The 19,853-nt window shown below is 33.5% G+C and overlaps 1 protein-coding gene across 2 annotated transcripts in view; it reads left to right on the top strand.

Annotated features, from left to right (window-relative positions):
• Nucleotides 1-19,853, top strand: part of RNF145 (ring finger protein 145) — a 94,025-nt gene that overhangs the window by 63,256 nt on the left and 10,916 nt on the right. For both annotated transcript variants that reach the window (XM_074291948.1, XM_074291947.1), the window contains exons 7-8: nt 420-560; nt 1,325-1,507. In XM_074291948.1, the coding sequence (XP_074148049.1) occupies nt 420-560; nt 1,325-1,507 (324 nt within the window). The remainder of the gene's footprint in view (nt 1-419; nt 561-1,324; nt 1,508-19,853) is intronic.

Below are 19,853 nucleotides of genomic sequence, written 5' to 3'. Positions count from 1 at the left end.
CTCAATTCACAATGTCATATACTTGCTCCCTTACTCTCTACCGCCTGTCCGACCCACATTTCCTCTAGGAATTTTCTAATGTAATCCATATTAGTCCATGTAAAGAAATTTTCAACCAAGTATATCATCTGTCCAAAATTAAGTTAAATCATTCTTTATGTTAAAATTTATCATCCTTATACAGATGCTCACACGTATACTGAACATATGCCAATATCTTGGATAGATTAAAAGTTGGATAATTGGAGAGGGAATTAAATAGCAAAGTGACAAGTTTTTTTCACAGTGTTTTGGTTTGGAAAGTTTTAACACAAAGGATATTGAGTAGCATGTTTAGGGGATTGTTTCAAATTCAGTACTTTCATTATGACTTAAGCATTTATATTTCTTAAAACTTTTTATTTTCTTCTTCCTTCTAGTATTGCTGAATGCTGTAGCACTCCATACTCACTTTTGGGTTTGGTATTCACAGTCTCTTTTGTTGCATTGGGTGTTTTGACACTCTGCAAGTTTTACTTGCAGGGCTATAGAGCCTTCATGAATGATCCTGCTATGAATCGGTGAGTTTTGTACTCTTAGAGAAAATTGAAGCATGTATTTAGAAGCAAATATCTTATAGCTTAAACATTTAAGCTTCTAGAAATGATTATTAAATTTAGAAATTATGGTTTTATTTAGTTTAGTTTTTAATGGAATTTAGAAGGAAAAAAGATTGACTTTTTAAAATGTATTTATGTTTAGCAAAAAGTAGAAAGAAATCACAAAATTTTCCAGAAATAAAAATGTTACCATGGACCACTAAAATCTAAATGCCTTAAATCTTAACAAATTGCTTTGATATTATTGCTTAACATTGATGATGCTAGGTGAGAAAATCTCCTATGTTGCTTGGGAGGATAGAAAAATCTATATTTATATATGTCTGCATAGAGGATCTTATATCTCTCCATTTTCATAAGCCATATAGCAGGTTTTCTCACTTGACGTGTGTGTTTGAGATAATTAGAATGTGCAGAATACAAGCATGTAAGAAATATAATCTAAAGAAAATCAGAGTACTGAACTGATTTTAAAAGTAATTAAATTAATTTTATATGTGAAGTAAAACTGGGGCACAAACCAGCATAGTGTTTTTGTCCTTTTTGAGAAAAGTAGTAACAAATATCCTATTTGTAGTTAATTTGTAGTTAATTTTAACTCTGGCCAATATGAGTATTCACTAACATCTGTTGTCTAAACATCTATTTAGTATTTTTCCACTTAATGAAATAAACTAAAATTCTGTTTTTTCTTATTTTTATTCTCTCCCAAAAAAACAATATAGGGGGATGACAGAAGGAGTTACACTCTTAATTCTGGCAGTGCAGACCGGTCTGATAGAACTGCAAGTTGTTCATCGGGCATTCCTGCTTAGTATTATCCTTTTCATTGTGGTAGCTTCTATCCTTCAGTCTATGCTAGAAATTGCAGACCCCATTGTTTTGGCACTGGGAGCATCAAGAGACAAGTAAGAAATAACTTTGAAAATGTTTTGTTTAAAAAAATTTTTTTTAAAGCAAATTTAGGGGACAACCAGAGGTAAAGATTGATTTTTTTAAAGTGGATAATCAAAAGGTGTAAAAAGACATATTTTATATTTCTCTTTCTCTTTTTCTTGTGTTGCTGATGCCCCTTCCTCCCCCATGTTTAAAAAAAAAAAAAAAAGTCTTATTAAAGCTTAGGATCACTGATCTACCCAAAAGAAATAATAATTATCAAGTCACATAAATTAAAAAAAAATATGAAAAATATAAGACACTGTGTTTATCCATTAAAATGAAGAACAGGAAATAAAGCAGTTCAGCAAATAAATACAAATAAAAAAGTTCTTTACCAGGAGAGAAATAAGAGTAGAAGAGGGGATGAGAACTAATGAAATAAGAGAGGAAACAGACAGAAAGACACAAAAACTAGAAAAGATAGGTTGGAGATAACAAATTTTTTTGGCTATTTAAGTAGCTGTGGGTTAAAGATTATTTAAGCTGGGTTTTGCTTATAATCTTAGGTACTCAGCACTTCCATGGAAGACCAGATGAAATTAAATGAAAAGATAGGCCCTTTACCTGTCTGCCTTTGTCATAGAGGTTTTTCAGTGCAAAAACAGAAAGGGCAAAAAAAAAAAAAGCTTTACTAAGTTATTATTTAATTCAAAAAGAAAATAGTAAAATAAGATTACTGCAGAGCAGTTCAGGGAAGGATAACTTAAAATGAAATTTTCATATAATGTTTATATAACCTTCATGTAGCCTTTATGCAACCTTCATATATTCTTTACACACACACACACACACACACACACACACACACACACACACACACACACATCTTATGTATTTTTGCAGAAGGTTATCTAGTCATTGATTATAGAATTATAGGAATCTATTATATAAAGAAATGGAACTGACAATTTAAAAAAAATAATTGCTTCATAATACACTCAATTTCAAGTCAATTTCAGATCTTTTGATTAGAAAATTCATAGAGTTTTGATTTTGAGGACTAATGATTTAGAGGTAAAATGCAAAGAAAAATAGACACTTGGTAGATATGGCAGTTTTTTGTATAATTATAACCAAAATTAGGAAAGTTACTCTTTCCTCTTTGCATAAAATTACCAAGAAATGTTTAAATCATACATTTTTAGAATATAACTGATTTTAAAACATATTTATCTTAAAAGAGAATCCTGAAGCTGCTTTATTGTCAGTATAATATAATCTTGGTGAGAATTTCCACTTAAGTATGTAAATTCTCTTAACAGTTGATAAAAACTTTTTTATAGATCTATAGTTCACATCTTCAATTTGTTACAAGTTTGTATAATACATATGTATTAGATTTGGAACAAGGAAAAAAATTGACTTTCCATTTTTTTTAAGTCTTCAACTTTAAAGATAAGGTCAAAGGAAATAAATACTGATCATAGTAATTTAAATTCCTATTTAAAAAAAATCATTTGACTATATTTGCATCTTGTAACAGAGCTTCAGTTTTAATAGTTGTTTTATATCTTCTGAAGTTAGAAGAAAGCAAATGTGAAAGAAAAGTAAACAATTAACAAAATACCTAGCTTTATCTAATCTTTCCTCATTGTAGTTATCAGATCCTCTAGTTTAATTGTTCCATATTCCTTAGCTTTATTTCAACTAGGTAAAATTTTTGTTGTTATTTTTCTGTATGACTACTTTGAAATTAGTTTTCTAGTATTTCCTGTAGGATTTAATATTGCCCTGGTCATACATATAAATTATTTGCTATTTGATAAGGAATCTGAGATTAACTTAGGTTCTTATTGCAGCAGCAACCTTTTTTCCCATTAATTTTTTTTTGTTATATTTTAATTCTTTTTTAAAAAAAATTTATTTTAATTTTTAAAATTGTTTTTATTTTATAATTATAACTTTTTTTTTTTGACAATACATATGCATGGGTAATTTTTTACAACATTATCCCTTGTACTCACTTCTGTTCTGATTTTTCCCTTTCTTCCCTCCATTCTTTCCCCTAAATGGCAGGTAGTCTTATAAATGTTAGATATGTTATAGTATATCCTAGATACAATATATATGTGCAGAACCAAATTTCTTGTTGCACAGGAAGAATTGGATTCAGAAGGTAAAAATAACTTTTTTTTCCCATTAATTTTAATTTTTCTCAGTTACATATAGAACTTTTTTCCTTTGGTTATACATGTACATTGTTTTTTTTTTTTTTTTTTTAATATTTCCATATGAATTGCATTGGAAGAGAAAAATCAGAACAAAAAGGAAAAACTATGAGGGGGGAAAAATGAACATAGCTTGTTTTATATTCAGTCTCCACACTTTTCTCTCTGAACGTAAATGGTGTTTTCCATCCAAATCTTATTGGGATTGTCTTGGATCACTGAACTGCTGAGAAGAACCAACTCTATCATAATGGATCATTGTATAATCTTGTTGTTTCTATATACAGTATTTTCCTGGTTCTGCTTATTTCACTCAGCATCAGTTCAGTTTGTTCACAATGGTTGGGTCATTTCATAACTTCACCAACAATGCATGAGTGCCTTAGTTTTTCCACTTTTCCTCCAACATTTATCATTATCTTTTCCTGTCATTTTAACTTATCTTATAGGTATGAAGTAGTGGTACCTCAGAAATGTTTTAATGTGCATTTTTCTAATCAATATTGATTTAGAGCATTTTTTCATATTGACTATAGATGGCTTTAATTTCTTCATCTGAAAATTGTCTGTCTATATCCTTTGACTATTTATCAATTGAGGAATGACTTGTATTCTTATACATTTGACTCAGTTCTTTCTATATTTTAGAAATTAAGCCTTTATCACAAACATTGGCTGTAAAATTTCACCCACCCATCAGAGCTTTCTGCTTCCTTTCTTGGCTGCATTGATTTTGTTTTTTTGTAATATTATCAAAGTTATACATTTTGCATTTCATAGTATTCTCTAATTCATTGGCCATAACTTACCAAAGATGAAGAAGAAATTAAAGCAATAATTAGGAGCTATTTTGCCCATATATATGTCAGCAAATTCCACAATCTAATTGAAATAGGTGAATAATTACCGAAAAATAAATTGTTCAGATTAACAGGAGATAAGATATATGTTTAAATAACCCTATTTTAGGAAAAGAAATTGAACAAGCTATTAGTGAACTCCCTAAGTAAAGATCTCCTGGGCCAAATGGAGTTACAAGTGAGTTCTATCAAACATTTAAAGAATAATTAATTCCAACACTATATAAACTATTTTGGAAAATAGACAAAGAAGGAGTCTGTCACATTCCTTCTATGACACAGATATGATACTGCTAGCTAAAACAGGAAGAGCCAAAACAGAGAAAGAAAATTACAGACCGATCTCACTAATGAACATTAGTGCAACAGTTTTTTTGTTTTTGTTTTTGTTTTTTTTTTGTTGAGAAACAAAATATATATATATATATATATATATATATATATATATATATATTTTATAATATTATCCCTTGTATTCATTTTTCCAAATTATCCCTCCCTCCCTCTATTCCCTCCCCCCGATGACAGGCAATCCCATACATTTTACATGTGTTACAATATAGTCTAGATACAATACATGTGTGTGAATATCATTTTCTTGTTGCACAATAAACTTTAGATTCCGAAGGTACATGTAACCTGGGCAGACAGATATTAATGCTAACAATTTACATTCACTTCCCAGTGTTTCTTCTCTGGGTGTAGCTACCTCTGTCCATCATTGATCAACTGGAAGTGAGTTGGTTTTTCTTTATGTTGAAGATTTCCACTTCCATCAGAATACATCCTCATACAGTATTGTTGTTGAAGTGTACAGTGATCTTCTGGTTCTGCTCATTTCACTCAGCATCATTGATTTAAGTCTCTCCAGGCCTCTCTGTATTCCTCCTGCTGGTCATTTCTTACAGAGCAATAATATTCCATAACCTTCATATACCATAATTTACCCAACCATTCTCCAACTGATCAGCATCCATTCATCTTCCAGTTTCTAGCTATTACAAAAAGAGCTGCCACAAACATTTTGGCACATATATGTCTCTTTCTGCTCTTTAGTATTTCTTTGGGATATAAACCCAGTAGTAGCGCTGCTGGGTCAAAGGGTATGCACAGTTTGATAACTTTTTGGGCATAATTCCAGATTGCTCTCCAGAATGGCTGGATTCTTTCGCAACTCCACCAGCAATGTATTAGTGTCCCAGTTTCCCCACATCCCCTCCAACATTCATCATTATTTGTTCCTGTCATCTTAGCCAATCTGACAGGTGTGTAGTGGTATCTCAGAGTTGTCTTAATTAGTGCAACAGTTTTAAATAAAATATTAGCAAAGAGATTATAACAATTTATCAGCAGCATAATACACTGTGATCAAGTGGTATTTACCAGGAATGCAGGGCTGGTTAAATAGAAGGAAAACTATTGGCATAATTGACCCTGTTAATAACAAAACCAACAAATCATATGATATGATAATAGATGCAGAAAAGGCTTTTGACAAAGTACATTACCCATTCCTCTTAAAAATACTAGAGAGCATAGGAATAGTTTCCTTAAAGTAATAAGCAACATCTATCTAAAATTATCAACAAGCATTGTTTGTAATGGAGAGAAGCTAGACACATTCCCAGTAAGATCAGGGGTTCAGAGTGAGATAAGGATTCCTGTTGTCAGCACTATTATTAAATATTTTACTGTTAGTTGACTTTAACAATAAAAAAAAAGAAAAAAATGAATTAAACTAGGCAATAAGAAGATGAAACTATCACTCTTTGCAGATGATATGATGGTATACTAAGAGAATTCTAGATAGTCAATCAAAAATCTACTTGAAATAATTAACAGCTTTAGCAAAGTTGCAGAATATAAAATAAATCTATATAAATCATTACCATTTCTGTATGCTACTAACAAAGCCCAGAAGCAAGAGATAGAAAGAGAAATTCTATTTAAACTGTAGCAGTGACCTCTTAATAAAATTTTGCAAGTGCTTTATAAACATTGTTTTTTATTTTGTTTTTTTGGGTTTTTTGGTCTAGATTTATAATTTCATTGATATAGGAATTCCAGTGAAGAAACTCTTATTGAAGGCCAAATATCTGCTTTGTAATTTCTAGTCCAACATATAGTGGAACATTGAGATTTTACGTGACTAGCCCAAAATCACAAGAACAGTACTATCCAAGCAGACATTGAACTCAAGTCTTCCTGACTCTGAGGCTTTTTATATTTCTTTTTTTAGTCTGAACAGTATTAAGTGAAATTCAATTTAAAGTTAACAGCAATTTACTGGTGTTGAATGGATAGATTTGTGGCCCACCATAATTTTTTAAGTTGCTTTTAAAAGGAAGTAAGATTTTTATGGGGTTTTTTTGTAAACTAAATCCTTTTGAATATTAAAGCCCCACATATAAAATCATGGTAATAGTTTTTTGAAAACCTGAAAAATTTGTGCCTCCACCCTCTTCTAGTACAAAGCAAGTTTTTTGTTTTTTGGATTTTTTTTAATGTTCTTTCAAAACTAAAGAACTAAAACCCACACATCCTGGATTGGTGAAAAGTGGTTTTATTTTATGTTAAATAGTATCCATTTTGGAGGTTCATCTGTTAGAATGCTGTAGCATAAAAGCACAAAAATTAACATTAACTCCAAGCTTTATTATCCATAATGCCAGAATATTGAAATTTTCATCTTTTCTAATGGTCTGAATCAACTAGTAGGAATAAAAACCTGAAAATGTTAATTTGGATTTTTTGTTCTCAGTTCCATTACTGATTTTCTTAGATCACTTAATCTCTTGGCTCAGCTTCTACATCTAAATGAGAATTATACTGAGTTCTTCATTCTGCTCAATTCGCATTACCTTCTCCTGTATTTTATCTCAGCCACATGCAGAGATGGCCATTTTCTTAATCTTGCTACCACTTACAGATGTTCTATTTCCAATTTTCAAAATTCTAGATTTCTTTCATCTGATCAAAATCTTTTATCCTTCTATGTTTCCCTCTGCCTCCTAAACCTACTTCTTATACTTATTGAAATCTATAATCCCTCCATCCCTCTGTACTTTCCTAGCCCATCATTTCTCTTTTTTTCTCATGACTTGCCAGTTATGAATCCTTTGAGAACAAGTTCTTTTTCCTTAAGTACTATTTCCTTTTAAATCTATTTTTACTTTGTTTTACTGTCACTCATACCTTTCTAAACTTCAACCCTAGGTTACTACCATTATTTCTCGCTTTTCTTCTTATTCTTTTGCTGCTGAAAAGAACTGGAGGAAATCACAAAACTCTGCTTACTGGTCCATTAAAAATTATACTAGTTAATGTGAATTGGATCTACAGTAGTCAACAATTGTTTATAAAGCATTTGATATATGTCAGGCACTCTACTAAGTTCTGAGTATACAGAGAAAAGCAAAAAAACAGAAGTGTCTTCTATCAAGGAATTCACAGTCTCATGAGGAAGGTAAAAAAAAAAAAACAACCATACAAAAAAGATATAGGATAAATTTGTCATAATCTGGGAAAACACATTAGTATTAGAGAATTGGGAAATGCTTCTTGCAGAAGGTCTGAGTTTAGCTGGGATTTGAAAGAAGTCAGGGAATCTATAAGAGGAAAAGAAGGAAAAGAATTTCAATTATGAAGGAACTGTTTGTGAAAATGTATGAAGTTGGGGCAGCTAGGTGGTGCAGTGGATAGAGCACTAGCCTTGAATTTAGAAGGACCCGAGTTCAAATCTGGTCTCAGACACTCAAAACTTCCTAGCTGGTGACGCTGGGCAAGTCACTTAACCCCAGCCTCAGGAAAAAAAAAAGAAAATGTATGAAGTTGAGAGAGGGAAATAAGTGTTAGTGGGTGGCAGAGTACAAAGAAGTAAGGCATACAAAGATAGAAAGGCCTTTAAAAGGCTTTAAAAGTCAGCAATTTTATATTTGATTCTGGAGGTGATAAAAAGGCAATAGAGTTGTTTTAATATAAGATGATATGCTTTGGCAGCTTAGCAAAGGTTGGATGAGAATGAGGGAAGACTTGGGATAGAGAGACCAATCAGTGGGCTGTTGCAGTAGCTCAGGAGTAAAATAATGATGGTCTGCAGCATGGTGGTTAAGGGAGAACAGGGCTTGTATATCTCTTTTATAATGGTAGAAATGATACAACTGGGTAACTGATTGGATATTATAGGTAAGTGAAAAAGTATGAGAAATTGAGAATGATACCTACATTGTGAGTGTGGATAACTGGGAGAATGATGGTATCCTCAATAGTTATTGGGAAGCTTGGAAGAAGAGGCTAGGATTTTGAGGAAAAGATAATTCATTTTTAGGCATGTTGAATTTGAGTTGTGTATATGACATCCATTTATGGAAATATAATAAGCAGCTGGAAGTGAGAAATTTAAAGTTAAGTGAGATGAAGACTGGATAAGTAGATTTGAGCATCATTAACATAGAAATAATTGAGTTAATAGGAGTAATAAGGCCACTAAGCAAAAAGATCCAGGACAGAACTTTAGGGGAGAAAAGGGAAATCATGGTTGGTGAGCATGACTTGGATGAAGATCCAGCTAAAAAAAACTAAGAAGGAACATTCATACAAGTAGAAGGAGAACCAGGAGAGAGCAACTTTTGCAAAAACCTAAAAAAGAATAAAGTATCACAAAGAGGGTATTTGATAGTGTCAAAGGCAGCAGAAAGGTCGAGCAAAATTTGGATTGAGAAAAGGTTTTTAGATATGGCAACTGACATTGGTAACTTTGGAGGGAGCAGGAAGCCATACTGCAAAGAGAGTTAAGAAAGTGAGGTGGAAGCAAAGTACTAATTACAGATAGGATTTTTAAAGAGTTTGGTCATGAAAGGGAGGAGAGATATTCAATGATATCTCAACTATAGCTAGCAAAAATCAATGGCTCAAGGAAGAGGTTTTTTTTTGTTGTTGTTTGTTTTGTTTTGTTTTGTTTTTTTTTGTGAAGATTTGGGACATATGGGTGTTTGTAGGCAGTAAAGAAGCAACCTACAGGGAAATATTGAAGATGATAGAGGAGGCAGTCTGGTGGAGAAGATGGGATGGACTGTAATCATATGTGCATGTAGAAGGGTTTGTTGTCTAAGAAGGGTTACCTGTCCATGTGCGAGGGGTGAAAGAGGAGGGAGTAGCAGAAGGCATCTAGAGTGTTGTGAGATGAGGAGAAGGAGATCTTGGAGTATGGCCTCAATTTTTTCATGTTTTTACACTGCAGGGATGCAATCAGGAAGCAAGTAGAGAAGAAGCAAAAGTAGAGGGGAGAAAAGGTGGAGGAAGAGGACAAAAAAGGGAAAAAAAGTAGAGAGATAAAAGAGAAAAATTATGGTTTGGGTAATTTGTTGGAAGACATGGGGATAGGATCAAGAGTGCTTATAGAGGGGTCGATATGGGTATGCAAAAGGAATGCTTTTTCACATTATGGTTGTGATCATGTAAAGAAATCACTCCCTAATTAACTCCTTATCTCACTCAACATAGTAGCTATTAAAACCTTTTCTATCCTCAAACTTCCTCCATACTTAAAGGAAAATATTGAGGCCATTATTTGAGAGCTTCTCCCTTTTTTACTCCTTGCATCTTTGTCTCAGTTACCTCTGATGTCATCCATCCCCTATAATCTCCTTTACTTCAGTCTCTGACAAGGTATTACATCTGATGTGAACATTTCTGCCTACAGGAAACCAGATTAAAATGCAATTGGAAAATGATTAACAAAATAAAAATACAATACAACAATTTGAGATTTTCTAAGTCATTCTGTGTAATCTTCAGGGATCTATTTCTTTTTGAGTTGGATACAACAGCTCTGTATATATCATTGATGATGTCTTCTACAAATTGCCCACATCATTCTTCTCCCCCTGCCCCAACTATCTTTTCTCTCTTCTCTTTATCTACTTACTAGTTCCCTGCTACGAATCTATACAAATCTCTCCCAACCTAAAAAACTACACCAGATCGTACTATTCCCATTAGCTATCCAACATATTAACCCCTTCTCAACATTTCTTGAAAAAGCCCTCTGTAATCAATGACCCCATTTAGTCTTCTCACACTTTTTTAAAAATTAATTTTATAATTATAACACTTTTTTGACAGTACATGTGCATAGGTAATTTTTTACAACATTATCCCTTGTACTCCCTTCTGTTCTGAATTTTCCCCTCCTTCCCTCCACCCCCTCCCTTAGATGGCAGACATTCCCATACATATTAAATATATTATAGTATATCCTAGGTACAATATATATGTGCAGAACTGAATTTTGTTGTTATTGTTGTTGTTGCAAAGGAAGAATTGGATTCGGAAGGTAAAAATAATCTGGGGAGAAAAATAAAAAATGCTAACAGTTTACACTCATTTCCCAGTGTTCCTTTTCTGGGTGTAGCCGATTCTGCCCATTATTGATCAATTGGAATTGGATTAGTTCTTCTCTATGTTGAAGATATCCACTTCCATCAGAATGCATCCTCATACAGTATCATTGTTGAAGTGTATAATGATCTCCTAGTTCTGCTCGTTTCACTCAGCATCAGTTGATGTAAGTCTCTCCAAGCCTTTCTATATTCATCCTGTTGGTCATTTCTTACAGAACAATAATATTCCATAAAATTCATATGCCATAATTTACCCAACCATTCTCCAATTGATGGGCATCCGTTCATTTTCCAGTTTCTAGCCATTACAAAAAGAGCTGCCACAAACATTTTGGTATATACAGGTCCCTTTCCCTTCTTTAGTATTTCTTTGGGATATAAGCCCAATAGTAGCACTGCTGGATCAAAGGGTATGCACAGTTTGATAACTTTTTGGGCATAATTCCAGATTGCTCTCCAGAATGGTTGGATTCTTTCACAACTCCACCAACAATGCATCAGTGTCCCAGTTTTCCCACATCCCCTCCAACATTCATTATTATTTGTTCCTGTCATCTTAGCCAATCTGACAGGTGTGTAGTGGTATCTCAGAGTTGTCTTAATTTGCATTTCTCTGATCAATAGTGATTTGGAACACTCTTTTATATGAGTGGAAATAGTTTCAATTTCATCATCTGAAAATTGTTTGTTCATATCCTTTGACCATTTATCTTTTTTTTTTAATTTTATTTATTTATAATTTTTTTTGACAGCATATGTGCATGAGTAAATTTTTTTAAACATTATCCCTTGTATTCATTTTTCCAAATTATCCCCTCCCTCCCTCTAATCCCTCCCCTTGATGACAGGCAATCCCATACATTTTACATATGTTACAGTATAACCTAGATACAATATATGTGTGTAAATACCATTTTCTTGTTGCACATTAAGTATTAGATTCCAAAAGTATAAGTAACCTGGGTAGATAGACAGTGGTGCTAACAGTTTACATTCAATTCCCAGTGTTCCTTCTCTGGGTATAGTTGTTTCTGTCCATCATTGATCAACTGGAAGTGAGTTGGATCTTCTTTATGTTGAAGATATCCACTTCCATCAGAATACATCTTCATACAGCATTGGAGTGTACAGCGATCTTCTGGTTCTGCTCATTTCACTCAGCATCAGTTGATGTAAGTCTCTCCAAGCCTTTCTATATTCCTCCTGCTGGTCATTTCTTACAGAGCAATAATATTCCATAATCTTCATATACCATAATTTACCCAACCATTCTCCAATTGATGGACATCTATTCATCTTCCAGTTTCTAGCCACTACGAAAAGAGCTGCCACAAACATTTTGGCACATATAGGTCCCTTTCCCCTCCTCAGTATTTCTTTGGGATATAAACCCAATAGCAGCAATGCTGGATCAAAGGGTATGCACAGTTTGATAACTTTTTGGGCATAGTTCCAAATTGCTCTCCAGAGTGGCTGGATTCTTTCGCAACTCCACCAACAATGTATCAGTGTCCCAGTTTTCCCACATCCCCTCCAACATTCATCACTATTTGTTCCTGTCATCTTAGCCAATCTGACAGGTGTGTAGTGGTATCTCAGAGTTGTCTTAATTTGCATTTCTCTGATCAGTAGTGATTTGGAACACTCATATGAGTGGATCTAATTTCAATTTCATCATCTGAGAATTGTCTGTTCATATCCTTTGACCATTTATCAACTGGAGAATGGTTTGATTTCTTATAGAGTCAGTTCTCTATATATTTTGGAAATGAGACCTTTATCAGAACTTTTAACTTTAAAAATATTTTCCCAATTTGTTACTTCCCTTCTAATCTTAGTTGCATTAGTTTTGTTTGTACCAATCTAGCTTCTATTTATCATTCAATTTAAGCTCTTCTACAAATTTACCATCTTTCTCTTAATTGCTAAATCTAATGATTTCAGTCCTCATTCTTGGTCTCTTTGTAGCAGTGGACTTGATAGGCTGTCTTCTATATATTCTTCTCTTTCCTTGGTTTTGCTGACTGCTGTCTCCTGGTTCCTTGTACAAGTCTTACCACTTCTCATTTTCTTTAGCTGCATCTCCACTGACTGTTTATGTCCTGTAATGCACTGTCTTAGGCCTATTTATCATTTCTGTCTATCCTCTCTCACTTGGAGATCTCATTGACTTTATTGTTTCAGTTATGTCTCTAATGTCACAAATCTGGCCTTAGTTTCTCTCCTGAGTTCTGGTCTTACATGACTAATTGCCTATTGGATATTTCAGACTATCTATACCAGAGGCATCTTAAGCTGAAAATGTGAAAATTTAAGATTTTACTCTCAAACTGTACCTTCAAGTTTCTCTATTATTATTATTAATATCACTATCATCCTTCTAGTCACCCAGGTTTACAAGGTTGGTCACATTCTCAACTCTTTTGCTCAGAACACATAGACAAACAATTGACAGATGTTGTAATTACTTTCTTGATAAAATTTCTTGCATACACAGCCATTACCTTAGTTCCCTCACCTGGACTATTACAATAACTTTCTATTCAATCTCTCCTCACTCCAGGTCATCCTCAAGACAGCTGCCAAAATTTTTTCCTAAAGCATGGGTCTGACCATGTCACCTCTCTAACTCAGTAAACTCCAGTGGTTTTCTCTTACTTATAGAGTCAGATACTTTATCTGATGCATTTCTAAAATCTCAGTAAACAAATTGTGATATATGAATGTTATTGAATACTATTGGCAATAAGAAATGATAAACATGCTGATTTCAGAAAGATCTACATGAACTGATGCTGAGTGAAGTGAGCAGAACTAGGAAAACATTGTACATGGGTTTTTTTTTTTTCCTCTAGTAAATTAATTTATTTTTAATACATATTGTTTTATGAATCTTGGGAGAGAAAAATCAGAGCAAAAGGGAAAAACAATGGAGAGATAAAAACAGAAAAAAAGAAATAAATGTAGCATCTGTTGATTCAGTCTCCTTAGTTCTTTTTCAGAATGCAGAGGGCATTTTCTGTCCAAAGTCTGTTGGGATTGGTTTGAATCACTGAACTTCTCAGAAGAACTAAGTCTTCCATAGTTGATCTTATTCTTATATTCTTACTGTTATTGTGTATAGTCTATTCCTAATCCTGCTTGTTTTGCTTAGCATCAAAAACATTGTACATAGTAACAACAAAATTGTGTGAGGATTAACTTTGATAGACTTTGCTCTTCTTAGCAATACAATAATATCAATGAGAGCAATGCAAAAAGTCATGAAAAGAAAATTAAGAGTTTAAGTTAAAGAAATTAAAAAATTGGAGAAATGGCCAAATGATAAAAGATGTACAAAATCTCACTGATGCAAAGAGCTCCTTAAAAAGCAAAATCAGCTCAATAGAAAAATCTCATTGAAATGAAAAATTTCTTAAAAATTAGAATTGAACAAATGGATACTATGAATCCATGAAACATCAAAAAACAATAAAATAAAAGATAAAAGAATGAAAAAATAGAAAAAAATAATTTCCTGAAAGAGACCCCAAAATGAAAACTTCCAGAATATTAAGCCAAATTCCAGAGCTCTAAAGTAAAGGGAAAAAATACTGCTTTCCCTCCTCCAAAAAAGCCAAATGTGATATTTCAGAAAGCAAAGAACCTAGGATTATAGCTAGAGTAACCTACCCAGAAAAACTGAGTATAATTCCATAGTAGAAAAAAGTGGATATGTAATAAAAAAGGACTTCTAGATGACATTTCTAATAAAAAGATCACAGCTGAAGAGAAAATTTGACTTAAATACAAGACTTGAGAGATATATAAAAGTAAACAAGATGAAAATTTATGAAGAATTTAACAAATTTAACCTGTTTATATTCCCAAATGGGAAGATGAATCATGTAACAGCCCAAAACTTTATACTCATTATGTCAGGAGATGACTTAGAGGGTATGGGTATGATATTAGGATGATCTCAGAAGAAAAAGGAAGGTTGAGAAAGGAAGATGTACTGGGGAAAGGGGGAAAAAGAGAGGAAGAATATGGAGAATTATCTCATATAAAAGAGGTCACACAAGAGTTTTTACAATGGAAGGGAAAACAAGGAAAACTGGGTATAGAAATTTCTCTTATCCTACATGGAAGTAAGAGGGGAAAGAGCTGCAAGAAAGGATATAGGATATGTGATAAAAGGAAGAGCAGATTAAGGAAGGCAATAATTAAAAGCAAAAGTAAAACAGCCTTTTGAAGAAGAATGGAGTAAAATAAGGAGAGAGGGAATGGGAAGAATAACTTGGACAAAGTAGGATGGAGGAAATAGTCAGCAGTCATAATTGTGAATGTAAATTGAATGAACTCATCTCAAAAAGGGAAGCATACAGCAGAATGGATTAAAAACCAGAATCCACAAATATGTCATTTACAAGAAACGTACTTGAAACAGAAAGATATACTGCTCCAGAAGAGTCTGGAGCAGAATCTATTACAATTCAGCTGAAACAAAAAAGGCAGGAAAAGAGATCTTCTGGAGTACTACATTTTGCTAAAAGATACCAACTAATGGGCATCCACTCCATTTCCAGTTCCTTGACATTACAAAAAGGGCTGATACAAACATGTGAGTCTTTCCCCTCTTTTATGATATCATTGGGATACAGACCCAGTAGTGGCACTGCTGGATCAAAGGGTATGCAGTTTGATAGTCCTTCTCTTCAATGGCTGGATCATTTCACAACTCCACCAACAATGCATTAGTGTTCCCGTTTTTCCATATCCCTTCCAATGTTAATCATTATCTTTTCCTGTCATCTTAGCCAGTCTTATAGGTATGAAGTAGTACTTTAGAGTGATTTTAATTTGCATTTCTCGTCAGCCTATTTCTTGACTCTACACTCACCTGGGCGGATGGGGACATTTTCCTAAGTGTCAGGCTTTTTTACCCTGTTGTTTTCACATCTAGGTCTGAGGATCTTTAATTTTATTCAGTGCCAGTGCCACCTCCACTTCCTCCAAAGCCCACAGGTGGTGGCACAGGTGTGCTATGCTCTTGGACAACTCCAATGCCACTGACCTCTTCTTCTGATTTCCTAAGTTGTCTTGAGCTGGGAAAAAAATTTTCTTACCTTGATTTTTTTATGGGTTATATGCTTTAGAATTCTGTTTGACACATTTTTAAAGAGTTCTTTAAATGAGATTATTGGGATGACTTAGCTGGAGTATTCCTTTTACTTCTTCCATCTTGGTTCCTTCTCTCTTAACATGCTTAAAGGATCAGGCTACATTCTTGTATTAATCCTTCCTGGCATAAGCACATTTTCTTTACTTCTCTTTTTGAAATATATGTAAGACTTTGAGAATTCTTTGAATCTATATTTTTATATCTTTAGATAATTTCTGCTTTTCTTCCTTATTGAAATTTTTCTTCTTGTTTTTAGAAATTCCTTTGTGAGAGCTTCCCAATCTTTTTCTATGGCATTTTAGTCCATAGTAAACTATCTATTCTTTCTTTCCTATTTACTCCGTGGAATCTTAACTTCTTTTAAAATCTGTTCCTTTCCTTTCCCTTCTAGTTTCTTTTCTTTCTTTTCCCTTCTTTCTCTTCCTTATCACAAATTTTAAGTTAGTGTGATCCCTTTTCCTCAAGATTCCTCTCATTTCTAACATATTAACTAGTTTTTGCTTGCTGGTGAAAACTGTTTAAAATACACATTTCTATCATTGTTTTGTTTGTACCGCTTTTTAAATACAAAATCATGAAGACAAATCAAAAAATTATTAGCTATTTTGCTTTTAACTAAGAGAATTCTAACATGTATAGATAAAAGTTTTTCCTTAGTACCATATCATCCTTCTATGATGGACTTGTGAATTTTTTTCTCAAAATTCTTATATTTACTGTTTTGAAATTTGGGTGGTCCTTAGTCTGTGATTAGCATTAGTTTTCTATGTGTCTTTGTTATTTTTCACTTGATTGTTCTCATATCCTTGGATTTTCTCATACAAAATATATTTTCTTAAAAATACTCCTACCCGTCTTCCTCTCTTCCATTAGTCTTTCATTTCTTTTGAGGTGCTGCCTTTGATTCTCTTGACTTTTTGTCCACCATGATTCATCAGGTTTCTCTCTGGAAAAGATCACTTTTCCCCAGCAACCTTTTTTTCTTTTTAAACAGCTTTTTATTTACAAGATATATGCATGGGTAATTTTACAACACTGACAATTGCCAAGCCTTTTGTTCCAATTTTCCCCTCCTTCCCCTCACACCCCTCCCCGAGATGGCAGGTTGACCAATACATGTTACATATGTTAAAGTATAAATTAAATACAATATATGTATACATGTCCAAACAGTTATTTTGCTGTACAAAAAGAATTGGACTTCCCAGCAACCTTTTTAACTTTATAAATCTCTCTGCCCTTTCTGATGATCATTTATCCTTGAATCTTTATTTTAAGGAAAAGTACCTAGGATAGCTATGTTTATGCCTTCATTCCTTTCCCTACTGTGCTTCTGACTCTCCAGAGTTCTTTCTCCCTCCAGCTCCCAGTACCTTATCCTGTTTTCTCACTTTAAGCTTTTTTTTTTAATGTTTTCCCCCCTTTAAACTATAAAATCCTTGTATTCATTATCCCAACACTTACTTGGGAAAGGATCATCTTTCTTTTTTCCATATTTAGATATTCCTAGCATTTGCTATATGCTTGACAATAAGCATTCTTTAAAGAGGTTTCTAGAATAGCTGAAATAACCGTGCTGTGCATCTCCAGGCACCCTCATTCCACTTTGCTATCAACCCACTATGTTCAGCTCTAGTAGCACCACAATTACCTGCCTTGAGTTCTTGAAACTCAGCTGCCAGTCTCTTTCAGAATGGCTGGAATGGTTTTAGTAATGAGACTTTTTAGATCATTTCAAGATAAGACTATACATCAGAGGCAATGAAAAGGGCCATTACTGGTATGTAGAAATTCATAGGAAGTAAAAGTCTAAGAAAGAAGCCATTAATAAGTCCTATAACATGAGATTCCATCTTGGATCCATCTAATTCTTTTGTGGCAGTAATGTAAGGGAAACAAGCAAAGGTGCTGGAGATTGCTTAATCATTCCTCAGTTATAACCTTCACAGCAAACAATAATTGACTTTTTGGCATGCCAGCCAAATGGCAGATGGTTACCAACCCAAACATTTTATCTCACCAAGTACATTGTTGGCTAACAATTTGATGATGCTGAAGTACAGAAAGACAGGTATTTTCTACAGCTGCTGCTGATCAGACACAAGTGGAAATTAAAGTGTGTGTAAGAAAGAGACAAAGAGAGACAGATACCAAAGACAAAAAGCTTCTTAAACAGTATACTTTGATTGGAATTTTACTAGCATTGCATGGAGTTCCACAGATTTAAGTCATTTGACTTTGACAGTAATGGGATTATACACATTTCTGCAGAAGATGAAGGCACAGGATGTGAATAACAAATTGTGATCCAGTGTTCTGGTAGGTTAATCCAAGATGACATTGTGATTAAGAATACAGAGAAGTCACTCATATGAAAGAATGTTCCAAATCACTACTGATCAGAGAAATGCAAATTAAGACAGAGAAATGCAAATTAAGACAACTCTGAGATACCACTACACACCTGTCAGATTGGCTAAGATGACAGGAACAAATAATGATGAATGTTGGAGGGGATGTGGGAAAACTGGGACACTAAAACATTGTTGGTGGAGTTGTGAAAGAATCCAACCATTCTGGAGAGCAATTTGGAACTATGCCCAAAAAGTTATCAAACTGTGCATGCCCTTTGATCCAGCATTGCTGCTATCGGGATTATATCCCAAAGAAATACTAAAGAGCGGAAAGGGACCTGTATGTGCCAAAATTTTGTGGCAGCTCTTTTTGTTGTAGCTAGAAACTGGAAGTTGAATGGATGTCCATCAATTGGAGAATGGTTGGGTAAATTATGGTATATGAAGGTTATGGAATATTATTGCTCTGTAAGAAATGACCAGCAGGACGAATACAGAGAGGCTTGGAGAGACTTAAATCAACTCATGCTGAGTGAAATGAATAGAACCAGAAGATCGCTGTACACTTCAATGCTGTATGAAGATGTATTCTGATGGAAGTGGATATCTTCAACATAAAGAAGATCCAACTCACTTCCAGTTGATCAATGATGGACAGAAATAACTACACCCAGAGAAGGAACACTGGGAAGTGAATGTAAATTGTTAGCACTACTGTCTATCTACCCAGGTTACTTATACCTTCAGAATCTAATACTTAATGTGCAACAAGAAAATGGTATTTACACACATATATTGTATCTAGGTTATATTGTAACACATGTAAAATGTATGGGATTGCCTGTCATCTAGGGGAGGGAGTGGAAGGAAGGGGGGGGGATAATTTGGAAAAATGAATACAAGGGATAATATTATTTAAAAAAAAGATAATTGTATAAATATGTTTACATATATTGAATATTGTATAGCATATATTGTATTGCTTACTATCTAGGAGAGAGGGTGGGGGGAGGAGGGGAAAATTTGGAACACAAGGCTATGCAACTGTCAATGTTAAAAAATAATGCATGCATATTTTCTGAAAATAAAAAGTTTTAATAAAAAAAAATACAGAGAAGTATGTGGAGAAGGAAAAAATATTTAGTACTCAATATGGCAGAAGGGATTATTCATGATACATGAAAAGAAACATGGAAGAATTTAAAGACCAACTTGAGTATGACCGACTAAAAGAAAAGGGTCACAGAATCTTCCTGAGCAGAAATGGATAAACTTCCATATATATAATTTCCTTAATGCATAAATCTAGTGAGTATAATTCTTAATATCATTTGGCAGGAAACTCAGATAACACAAAATAACAACAAA

This window comes from Sminthopsis crassicaudata, chromosome 2 (assembly GCF_048593235.1).
Source record: "Sminthopsis crassicaudata isolate SCR6 chromosome 2, ASM4859323v1, whole genome shotgun sequence".
In the NCBI taxonomy this organism is placed as follows: Eukaryota; Metazoa; Chordata; class Mammalia; order Dasyuromorphia; family Dasyuridae; genus Sminthopsis; species Sminthopsis crassicaudata.
The sequence above is the reverse complement of the archived record's forward strand: the minus strand, read 5'-3'. Positions and strand labels throughout refer to the sequence as shown.